General features: G+C 44.3%; 1 protein-coding gene across 1 annotated transcript in view; it reads left to right on the forward strand.

Moving 5' to 3' along the window:
• Positions 1–7422: 7422 nt before the first annotated feature.
• The window catches only part of LOC111958875 (MMS22-like, DNA repair protein), a 36655-nt gene continuing 31814 nt past the window's right edge, over positions 7423–12263 (forward strand). Inside the window, exons 1-8 of the mRNA XM_070437421.1 lie at positions 7423–7494; positions 7895–8162; positions 8896–9021; positions 9146–9198; positions 9409–9496; positions 9702–9879; positions 10820–10913; positions 11156–11286. Of these exons, the coding sequence (XP_070293522.1) occupies positions 7987–8162; positions 8896–9021; positions 9146–9198; positions 9409–9496; positions 9702–9879; positions 10820–10913; positions 11156–11286 (846 nt within the window). The 5' untranslated portion in view covers positions 7423–7494; positions 7895–7986. The remainder of the gene's footprint in view (positions 7495–7894; positions 8163–8895; positions 9022–9145; positions 9199–9408; positions 9497–9701; positions 9880–10819; positions 10914–11155; positions 11287–12263) is intronic.

Below are 12263 nucleotides of genomic sequence, written 5' to 3' on the forward strand. Positions count from 1 at the left end.
TGTTATAGCTCTGCCATATACAATTCAGATGTGTGTTTATGGGCATTTTGCCCATTTTGCCRTGTGTTTGAGGTAACAAGAAAAGTGATTATTTTTCATATACTCTCCATACTGTATATTTTGTAAATAACCCGTCTGGATCCAGCCTTCTTCATCGCCTGCACGGTAAAATATATACAAATGTTTTGAACCTCTGACTGAGTCTGAACTSTTGCTGCCTCACATTAACAAGAAATTTTGGGAAAAAAATGTGTTGCCTAAATGAATAATTTAGCTTTACATTTCCTAAAAGAGTAGCTTACTTAGACTATTAAATTTTTTTTATGTTTGTTCTTCATCGCTGCCATTTCAACTTATCCCTCTATATTCACTGAGCAATGATGAAACACATCACTCGGGTTATGCTCGTTCTCCTTCACTTCCTCTTTCACATCACRTCCCTTCAAAACCCTCAACAGTCAGCCATATGAAAACGGATACCCACACTGCTCCCCAAACTACCCCGGCAATAGGATCATCGGGGTTCAAATCTACACCATCACTCAGGCCCAATCTACAGTGAGAATACCCTAGCTGAAATCAATGACATCGCCAGGGGACTTAGCCCTAGTCAATCCCRGTGTGGGGCTGGAGGAGCCGGGTCTGCAGGGCAGAGCTGCACAGTACGCCCCCTCTGTAAGCAGGCCCCAGGCACAGGCAGGCTGAACAAGGGGCCAGATAGGTCGTTGAGCAAATGGCGTACAGGCAGCAGCAAACTGAATGCAGATCGGGCCTGGGCCTACTGCGACTCTAATAAGCACCTGTACATTTTTTATAGACAAAACTACTTTATTCCGTCCTGCATATCGGCTTGGAAAACTGATAACTTTCTATTCCTCCCAGGCGGAAGGATGAAAGGGCCAGGGAGAAAGGCCTTTCAGGCCTTTAATTGATCAAGCAGAGGCCACAGGGCTTTGCGGAGATAAAAGTGACTACCACTATGCTCAGCACAATGAGGAGATCTATTTTGGAGGAGACCCAATGAAAGAAGGAGAATGTAGCTCATTATGCAAAGTCATTATGAGGCACTAACTATATGGCTCATTTTTTTTAAAGAGAGTTTTTAAAGAGAGTTTGTGGTCGAATTGAACATGATTTATCTAGAGGTCAGGCCATAGGTCCGCAAACTGCCAGGTGTTGTTAACTTGTAGACACAGACTTGTTACTTTAACATAAAAAAACAATGCTGCTCATTCCTTGAGCATGACAAACAGTATCTGTAGATCCCCGAGTGTCACATCCTGATCTGTTTCACCTGTCTTTGTGATTGTCTCCACCCCCTACCAGGTGTCGCCGCATTCTTTCCCATTATCCCCTGTGTATTTATACCTGTCTTCTCTGTTTGTCTGTTGCCAGTTCATCTTGTTTGTCAAGTCAACCAGCGTTTTTCATCTCAACTCCTGCTTTTTTTGTCTCTCTTTTTCTCACCCTCCTGGTTTTGTCCCTTGACTGTCCTGTCTCTGAGCCCGCCTGCCTGACCACTCTGCCTGACCTGACCCTGAGCCTGCCTGCCTGCCGTCCTGTACCTTTCCCCCACTGCTCTGGTTATTGACCCCTGCCTGCCTTGACCTGTTGTTTGCCTGCCCTGTTGCTGTAATAAACATTGTTAGTCCGACACAGTCTGCATCTGGGTCTTACCTTCAAACCTGATAGTATGAACTAGCCATGCCTGACCCAGCAGACACYGGACAGATGCGCGACGCCATCTCCTCCCAAGGAGTCATCCCGGGAAGTCCCCGACGATCCCGTTGCCGAGAGAACCCGAGGCTTCCCGACCTTCCCCGAGAGTCGCCGAAGACGGCTGAGTAACCCGCTTCCCGAGCCTATGCAACTAGGTAGAGCTGTGCTATCGCCAGGGGAATGGCAATACAGGATCAACATGAAGAGTTGTCTYTATTGCGGGACTCTTGGTCATTTTGTGTCCTCTTGTCCTTTAAAGAGATCAGGCTCACTGGTAGGAGCGAGTACTCTGGTGGGCCATATGGAGAACTTTCCTGCTTCCCTTGCTCGCACCCCTGTTCATGCTATTCTGCTGTGGGGAAGCCAGTCTAAATCTCTCTGGGTCCTCATTGACTCTGGGGCTGATGACAGTTTTTTGGKTGCTATCCTGGCTTCCGAGCTGAACATCCCCACTCAGCCCCTCTCCACTCRCATGGATGTTAGAGCACTGGACAGGCGCTCAATATGCCTGGTCACTCATATTACAACTCCCATCAAACTACGTTGTCAGGGAATCACAGTGAGACTATTCAATTCCTGCTCATCAAGTCCCCTCATCAACTGGTCTACTGGTGCCATCATGGGCTGGAGGCCGTTCTGCCACACCCAGTGTCTGAAGTCAGCTCAACCTGCCCCGGGGCGTCTTCCTGGGGGCTCGGAAGGTGCCCCGGACCTCTCCGCCATACCCGCGGAGTACGAGGATCTTCAGGAGGTGTTCAACACTCTGACCGGGGACGACTGTACTTGCTGTCAGGACCGGAGACCAAGGGCATGGACACCTACATTGTGGACTCCTTAGCTGCAGGATTTATACGTCCTTTGTCCTCTCCCTCCGGCGCAGCGTTCATCTTTGTGGAGAAGAAGGACAAGACCCTGCGCCCGTGCATCGACTACCAGGGACTCAATGACATAACGGTGAAGAACTGCTACCCGCTCTCACTCATCTCCTCGGCCTTCGAGCTGCTCCAGGGGGCCACTGTGTTTTCCAAGCTGKATCTACGGAACTCTGGTGTGGGTCGGAATACTCCCGCAACACCCTTCCCTGCTCTGCCACGGGCCTATCTCCTTTTGAGTGTTCCCTGGGGTGTCAGCCCCTGCTCTTCCCCGAGCAGGAGGAAGAGGTCGGCATTCCTTCTGCCCAGATGTTCCTTCTGCCCAGGAGCCCGGTCGGCCCTCCTCAAGACCACCTCCTGGTATCGACGATAAGGGCAGATGGTATGGCTATCCACCCGGGATCTGCCCCTCCGGGTGGAATCCCACAAGCTCTCCCCCAGGTTTATCGGCCCGTTGCCCATTGCCAAAATGATTAGCCCCTCTGCTGTTCATCTTCTGTTGCCCCGTACGCTTCGTATACATCCCACCTTTCATGTGTCCAGAGTTAAACCCATGTCTCACAGCCCTTTGTCTCCTGTTTCCAGGCCCACCCCTCTCCTTCGCCTCATCGACGGCCAACCGGTTTACACGGTGAGGCGTCCCTTGAAGGTTCGACCTCGGGGCAGGGGGTTCCAGTACCTGGTTGACTAGGAGGGTTATGGCCCGGAGGAGAGGTGCTGGGTCCCCGCCAGGGACATCCTGGACCCAGGCCTCATCACATCCAGTACCTTTCCCCCATTACTCTGGTTATTGACCCCTGCCTGCCTTGACCTGTTGTTTGCCTGCCCTGTTGCCGTWATAAACATTGTTACTCCGACACAGTCTGCATCTGGGTCTTACCTTCAAATCTGATACCGAGCCCAGTATGGGGCAGTRAGACAGTGGAGGCAGCTATGCTTTTAGCAGCACGCTGAGCCCCGTTACGGTGGTGACGTGACCCGGATCGACAGTTGGCCTTCGCTCAACGGTCGGGGTTGTCACTGTCTAGCGAGTTTAGAAGGGGTGAGTGTAACGGAGTTAAGAATGTACCATAAGCTCCCTCCACACCTATCTTGAAATGTCGTCGATGGAGCCTTCCAAGGCTCAATCGGTTTGCACAGTGTCAAGAAGGACGGTTACCTGTGTTGTAAAACAGAGGATACTTGGTTTGAGCCCAGCATAGGGTAGTTAAACAGTGGAGGAAGCTAAGCTGTTAGCAGCYCSSTYARSSSSYTRASSGRGCTGCTAACAGCTTAGCTTCCTCCACTCAGGAGACACTCTTATCAGTTGTCTCCACTAATTTCCATATCAATATGCATTTTCTCTATGCATCCCCCAGTACTCTCTCCCTCTCCGTCTCTCTCTCTCTCTCTCTCTGTGTGATTGTGTGGGCGGAGACAGGTGTGCTGGAGTCAGAGCAGATCCCCACCAGCTGCAATCTGTTCCATAATCAAGACCTCTACAAATACTCAGCCCTGCCACTTCCACGGTGCCGGATCGTAATCTCTGCTCAGTCAGTCTATGCTTCTAGCTATTTGTCACTATTCAGATCCTGTTACCCTACTGTGCCTGTTTCCCTGCCTGACGCTGTTTTCCTCTCCACTACAGTTCTGCCCGCTCTGACTCTGGTCCCTGTCTCCTGTCCCACGTCTCGTCATCCTGCTACTCTGTCCTGGATTCCCCACTCTACTACTCCCTTGGATTCCCCACGGACCTGCTTAACCTGTCTCAAACCTTCTCGCTCCAGCCTCAGCCTCCGCACCAGGTCTCCAGCAACCCGCCCAGCTTCCCCTGACCTGCACTCCATCTTCCCCTGTGTTKCAATAAATASCTTGGTTACTTCATCCCCGTCTCCTTGTCTGAGRCTGCTCGTGGGTTCTCCTGTTCCACTCCYCGTAACATATARAGTACCTCAAAATACCCCAATTCATGTTATTAAGTTCAAAAGAATACTAGAACCTTATAGTCCCAAGCTCTTGGCATGTCTCACATGCTGATTATACATGATGATTATATTCACAAGTAAAGACTAATACTGTGTTTCCGAGAAACAGTTGCTGTTTCACTGCAACATACATGACACAATTCTGGGTTACACCAAAGGGGGCAATACAGTAGCCCTTTATAATAAATTGCACTAAATAATGCAATAATAATAAATAATAATAATAAAATCAATGCCATTTCCAGGCCAATATTATGGTGGGTTAATAAGAGGCAGCTAGGGGGCAGTTATGTCAGTCACTGTCACTCAATTAGTCCATGTCAGCTAACATTTGATAGATTGCTAGGTAAGTTAGCCAGCTATCTAAACCTTGTAGTAATCATGGCCGAATTACTGGCTGGGCACCCAAGGCACGCACGTGCCCAGGAGCCCTGAACTCAAGGAGGCCRTCATTGATTTTGTTAGTTATTCTCACTAAGATATCATATGAACATGGCATAAGTCATAAGGAAAATGTGTAGAATTGCAGGAAATTCGTTTTAAAACMGCAACATTTTCTCTCTGTCCCATGGAAAAAGGTGTGGAATTGCATACATTTGCTTTAAAACTGTAAAATGTTCCTTATGCTGCCAAATGTTTTTCCCGGAAAATGGGCCCCCCTTAACAAATCTCGCTTAGGTACACCAAAAAATAGCTAGAAACGTCCCCGAATAAAATGACAGAATTGTTCTCACAATTAAACTACAGAATTGATCTCACAACTGAGCATCTCACAACATAATGGACCATTTGGAAAGACTMAAGTTACACACTCCCTTGTAGGAAGGGGATTTATTAATATACACACGTTGAAATTGCCCTKCCCTCTCTCCAAAGAAAGGTTAGCAGAAATGATGGAACCTACCTTCACATCCAAGACAACTCTGTGTGCTTGCTTTTGGGTCTGGGTCTCTTGATGTTATGTAAAACATATTTGTTGCATCACAAGGCAAACAAATCCAATTCAATGTCTCTCGGGCCCTCTTTATTGTCTCTACCTGTGGTGTGTAGGGAGATATTCATACAAATTCYCCCAGTGGTATAAACACGCGGTTGTATGTAGACTATCTAGCCTATAGACTGTCTAGTTCTCGAGCATGTATCCAAACGAAAGCGAATTAAATCCCGTCACAAACTACTCCAGTAAACGACAACATTCTGCTCCTGTCAAAAATTATTTTAGAAAATATGTGAATATGCATTTGAATGCAAGCGTGGTGAGACGGCGAGACACCGTTTTGCACAGACAMATCTGCATATGGAAATTAGGGTTAGCCTGGGTCCAATTTTATTTCACTGTTGTACTGTTTTTAATGAGACGGGGACACCAAGAGACGGACTGTCGGGGAAGGAAGGGCATAGGACGTGACTTTCATACAAGGCTACAAATGACATACAAATATAATGCATTACATCAACTAATACCAGGGATAGTCAACTTTGACGGAGGTGGGGGCCAGAAAAACATGAACTCATCATGAGGGGCCGCAGTTGCTCGAGGATGTGTATATCCACATGTGCATAACCCCCGACCCCACCACACCAAACCACATTGCGAGCAAAAACATTACCATCCCCCTGTTGTTGTTTTTTAAAGTTTTTGTTAATTTTGTGCAATTCTACACATTTTGCCATGGGTCAGATATGTTTTTGCAATTTTACAGCAAAGACTCTGCAATTCTACACGTTGCCATGGGGCAGATATGTTTTTGCAATTTTACAGCAAAGACTCTGCAATTCTACACATGTTGCCATGGGGCAGATATGTTTTTGCAATTTTACAGCAAAGACTCTGCAATTCTACACATGTTGCAATGGGGCCGATATGTTTTTGCAATTTTACAGCAAAGTCTCGGCAATTCTACACATTTTACCATAGGGTGGAGAGAAATATTTGTTGTTTTTAATATATCTGAGTGAGTTTGACTAACAAAATCAATGGGGGCCCCCGGGTGGTAATTCGACCATGATTACTACATTTAGATAGCTGGCCACTAGACTAATTTACCAATATAAAAATGTTAGCTGACATGGGCTAATTCGGTGACTGTCAGTAACTGACATAACAAGAGAAAAACTGCTGATGCACAAACACATTTCAAAATTGCACTTTGTGTATTCTACTATTSTAACTTGTAAGTTGAGACCCCGAATGAGTTTAATATATATATTGATCAGATGGCCTTCAAAACAAAAACAAAGTACAATGGATAAAAATACAATTAGGCACATATAAAGAAACGTCACAGTTGTTATAAGTTGGCAACCTTTGGCGCAGGCATTATATTATTGTTACCTGATAACATTTTACATAATTTATTATTCTCATCAAGACCGTTAACATTTTCATTTTGCCTGGACAGCTGACAAAAAAATATCATCCCTAATGTCGTTGTATAACCCACAGTAAAGCAAGGTATGAGCTTCAGTTTCAATGGAACCATCGTTACAAAAAGTGCGTACACGTTTATAGGTACACGTTTATCTAGGGACGTGTTTATGTATTGACCAGTCTCAATAGCGAGAGGGACCACTGACAATGACAGGGTTCAGTAGGCTGCATACACCATTAATTATTTTTTAGATTTTATGAATTGGTTCCCAACATTGAACCATTCTTGAGAAGTTTAGATGGCTTTTTCCCACATGTAGGTAGGCGTATCATTATTTTATAATCTTGTTTTTTTAATAATTCGAATGATAACTGTAATGTATTTGCTACAATTTAATAGCTACGTCACTCCTCTCGACAGAACTTCGGACCAATCATCCGGGAGATATCGGTTGCGTTGCCGAATTTGCGCATGCGTAGCTCGTGTGCTCCTTTGCGCGGGAGAGACAGGCGGAAGTGAAAACCCCAAACAGAGCATTCGGAAAGGATTTCAGGATTTCATCTGGAGGTGAGCTAGCTCGTTAACCAAACCAAGCTTTTTTTTGACTTTGCGTTTCATTTGATGGTGTAACTGCAGTTTATTCAACAGTGCTGCTAATATAGGTGTTTTGACGATGTTATTCTCGGCAGGGCATAAAGTCAAGACTCAGAGTAACTGCTTCTAGTAGTGAACCACGGCACAGATAGAACAGTGAGTTAGTTATACAAACATAACGTTAGTATTTCAGTGAACTGTAACGTTAACTAYCTAGCTAAGTAACGTTAGAMGTTGGCCAACATTAGCCCTGTAAGATTACAAGGTTAACTTGGCTAACTACGTGTACGTTTTATAGATGTGTTGTTTAACTGTTTAGGTTGTCATTTGTATCGTTTCAAAAACGATTAACGTTATATTGACACTTCCCCAGCCCCATTTCTCATCTTCCCAACCAAAGTGCCATGGCCAGACTGTTGAAATGGCAGATTGTGTCTTTAATGTCGCTTCTCTAAAGTGAAGACAATGGAAGAGGACATCAGCCAGTCACTGACCCTGCCGGTGTCACCCTTCGCAGGGGAAAGCCAGTGTGAGCTGACCCCAGCCCTGCCACCCTGTTTCTCCTGTGCATCTGACCRGGGTCGGGATGACACCCGGCCACTGTCATCTGACAGTTATATTGGCAGGGGCTCCCTGAAACGGTAACGTCTCTGTGAGCACACTGCTGAGGCATATCTTGGCAGGCTAATATTATACCGAACAAAAATATAAATGCAACAATTTCTAATTTTTTTACTGAGTACCAGTTCACATAAGGAAATCAGTCAATTTAAACAAATTATTCCATTCAGAAATACTCCTCAGTACTCCTTTATTCAGTGTATAATCTACTGTATAAGAGTACAGATACATTACATTAGGCACTTGTCATGGTAAATACAGAAGGAAAGTCCCGCCTACTTCATYGATCGTGTCCCACGGTGTTTTTGAATGGACTTCAAGAATATATAATCAAATTAATAAAAAAGTGGTCGTTTAAGATATATGTAATAATTATATTAGTATTTGTGGATTAATTGACTTCTACCCGATGCCTTTCATGAAGATTTCAGATTGATTTAGTAAATTAATCCACAAATATAATATATATCTTAAATTACTGTGTTTTCATGAATTTGACAATATAATCTTGAATGCCATTCAATAACAGCATGGGACATGATCCAGGCAGTAAGTGGGCCTTTCATACCGTATGTGACGCATAGTAACTCAAAAGATCGTTAGATTGGACAGCTGACGACAGTGGACAGAAATAATATGTTGACCTTGTTATAATACAACAGAGTCGTTACCGACAATATTGTTTGAGGAAAACTCCCTGTCTTCAGTGTCTTTTAGGCTGCAGCAGATCTTAGTTACTATTGTCTTCCATAGGCTGCTGTTACGTCTGTCCCCGGCCCCTGCAGACTATGAAGATGACACAGTGGATATCTTTGGTTTCCCATGGGTGACAGAGACCGCTCTGGTGGAATCTACCAAGCTTTTGTTCGGCCTGTTCAGGTGGGAATACAGCCAGATAATGTGGAGTGTCATTCATTTATTTCAGACTGTGTGTAACTGCCTCACTGTCTCTAATTCTCAGGGTTTCGAGGTCAGTATGTCACAATTTGTTGTCACCTTTCAGGCAAAAGCTTCTTAAATTAGAGACCCTGGTGCAGTCCAGCTCTCATGACTTTGGTAAGCCAACTTAATGTATACCTTGCTGCTCATGGTTTTGTGAGGGGTTCATAAGTTGAAATTTGAGGAAGCTTTGTGGTAATAACCAAATGTGATGTGATTTGATTTGGTATGGTGATGGTTCGATTTTTTTTTTCCTGTGTTGTTGTGATGGGGAAATCTTGTACTGTTTTTGTTGTACTGTATATACTTGACAATGCTATGTTTCAGGCCAAGCCAGCAGCCTCCATTATGAGGCAGAAGACCTTAGGCAACAATGTGTGCTGTTTCTCCAATATGTCAAAGTCTTCCTATACAGGTAATGCTGCTGGTCAGTTATTACTGATTCTCACTGACTGTGTTCCTGGCCTAGGGCATAGGCTATATTTACTAGGCATATACATATCTAGTTCCAGTAAAACAGTGTAAGGATTTGTTTTTTGTTTTAAAAGGTCAAAGGATCAGCATTCAGGTCTGACACCTGACTTTTCCGTGGTTCCCTATGTGACCTCTGCACCCTGCAGGTACCTGGAGCCCACCTGTCCCCTGGAGGAGGGCCCCTGTCACCCCTATGAGGAGCTGGAGGCTCAGCTACCCTCTGCTCTGCTGGAGGAGCTCTTTGGGGTCACCCTCCTCATAGGGCGCCTCAAAGACCTCCCAGCCAACATCCAGAGTGCCCTCACCATACAGCACCAGGGCAAGGTAGCCCCCACCCCCCCACATACACACACACACACACACACACACAAAAGCATTAATATTGTAAGTGAATACCAGACCTGGGTTCAAATATGTGTATTTAAGTATCTGGTATTTAATATACTTTTTCTGTGTATTTGAATATTCAAATACACAGCCCAAAACAATTATTTTTACTTGAGTATTTGAATGTAAAAAACAAATAGTCTGCCAAATTGTATTTGACAGTATGTTCAAATACTTATTTCAAATGCTATTTTCAAATACTTGGGTTAAATGCATGAGAGTGTATTTGAGTCAGTGSATTTAWGTTTTTCAAATACTTTCCAAGTGTATTTCCAAAAACATTAAAATATTCAACTACTTATATATTTTTTGAAAAGACATCTCAATACTTACTTCTGTCGTGGAAATTCTACACAGGGACACTCAAAGTCAATCTTAAATTAATCATTCTTTATTATCAGRGCCCTGGGGAGGTTCCAACCAACTCAATTCACCAAGTACACATGTCGATCAGGAGCTCTACCGGGGCAGTCCCGTTAGTTCTCTTATATACTGCAGACAAGTTATATTTGCATGATTTAGCTTATTCATCGTTCATAATTAATGAATCATTAACGTTTGCTTCATTCATGTGACTGACCAATACTGGGTCATGCATGTGAGAGACCCTACGAGGCAACACAACACCCAACACCCCAGGAGGCTTCTTGTCTAGGCTGAGACCTTGAAACTGAGATATCTTTTGTTCTCAAATCAAGGGTCTGGGCGTACTGCCAACTTGCAGARACTGATAGTGAGGGTTCGTTCAATTAGTTACACATTATTAGAAAAGCACATACATAAAATGTTCCATTACATTTTGTAAGTATGTGAAAGTAATTTAGATATATGAAAGTATTTCAACCCTGGTATGCTTTTACTGTATATCTCCCCTCAGCTGTTTCCTCCCTCCTGGCATTTGTTACACCTCCACCTGGACATCCACTGGTCAGTGTTGGAGATTCTCCACCTGCTGGGGCAGAGGATGCAAGGTATGTGTTGATTTTATTGTTGTTATTTAGGATCTTGTCTCACCTATCATAGGGTAATCTTCCAAGGCAAAACAAATTACATATGCATTACTGCAAAAATCGAAAACGGATCTGCAATACACAATATGAAGAGAGAGGAAAAATAAGTTGATGCTGGTGTTGTCAGGCTGGTATTGTCAGGCTGGTATTGTCAGTGTATTGTAGGTGTACTGCATTCTTATTTGTCTGTTTGACCTTTGCAGGTCAGGTGGTGTACGCCCACCAGTTTGTGAACCTGACAGGGGAGAACCTGACCAACAACAGCCTGTTTGAGGAGCATCTCTGCAACCTGCTCTCTGACCTCACTGGCATGGCCATGGGCAAATACAGCAAGGTACTGTGTATGGGGTTATACATGTGTGTTGTGTTCCTTAACAACACTAACCATTGAGTAAGCCATGAGGCAAACCCCTTAAAAAGGTTCCAGGGGCGCCACACTATGGCTGACGCTGTGTTCCCATCTCTCTGTGGGTAGGTGGTATATTGTTGTATTTTATTAGGATCCCCATTAGCTTTAGCAAATGCAGCACTCTTCCTGGGGTACACATGAAACATTACATAATACAGAACATTAATAGACAAGAACAGCTCAAGGACAAAACGACATAAAAAAATGTTTAGGGCACACGGAGCCTACATATCAATGCATACACACAAGCTATCTAGGTCAAYTAGGGGAGAGGCGTTGTGCCGTGAAGTGTTGCTTCATCTGGTTTTTGAAACCAGGTTTGCTGTTTATTTGAGCAATATGAGYTTGAACGGAGTTCCATGCAATAATGGCTCTCTATAATACTGTATGCTTTCTTGAATTTGTTCTGGATTTGGGGACTGTGAAAATACCCCAGGTGGCATGTCTGGTGGGGTACGTGTGTGTGTCAGAGTTGTGTGTAAGTTGACTATGCAAACAAGATTTTCAACACATTAATGTTTCTTATAAATGGAAGAGGTGATGCAGACAGTCTCTCCTAAACTCTTAGCCAAGAGAAAGTATTTATAGCAGCCCTCTGATTACAATGAAGAGCAAGACGTGCCGCTCTGTTCTGGGCCAGCTGCAGCTTAACGATGTCTTTCCGTGCAGCACTGGACCACACGACTGGACAATAATCAAGATTAGACAAAACTAGAGCCTGCAGAACTTGCTTTTTGCTGTGTGGTGTCAAAAAACCAGAGCATCTCTTTATTTCGGACAGACCTCACCCCATCTTTACAACCATTGAATCTACAGTGGGGAGAACAAGTATTTGATACACTGCCGATTTTGCAGGTTTTCCTACTTACAAAGCATGTAGAGGTCTGTAATTTTTTATCATA

Source organism: Salvelinus sp. IW2-2015, linkage group LG35 (assembly GCF_002910315.2).
Source record: "Salvelinus sp. IW2-2015 linkage group LG35, ASM291031v2, whole genome shotgun sequence".
Classification (NCBI taxonomy): domain Eukaryota; kingdom Metazoa; phylum Chordata; class Actinopteri; order Salmoniformes; family Salmonidae; genus Salvelinus; species Salvelinus sp. IW2-2015.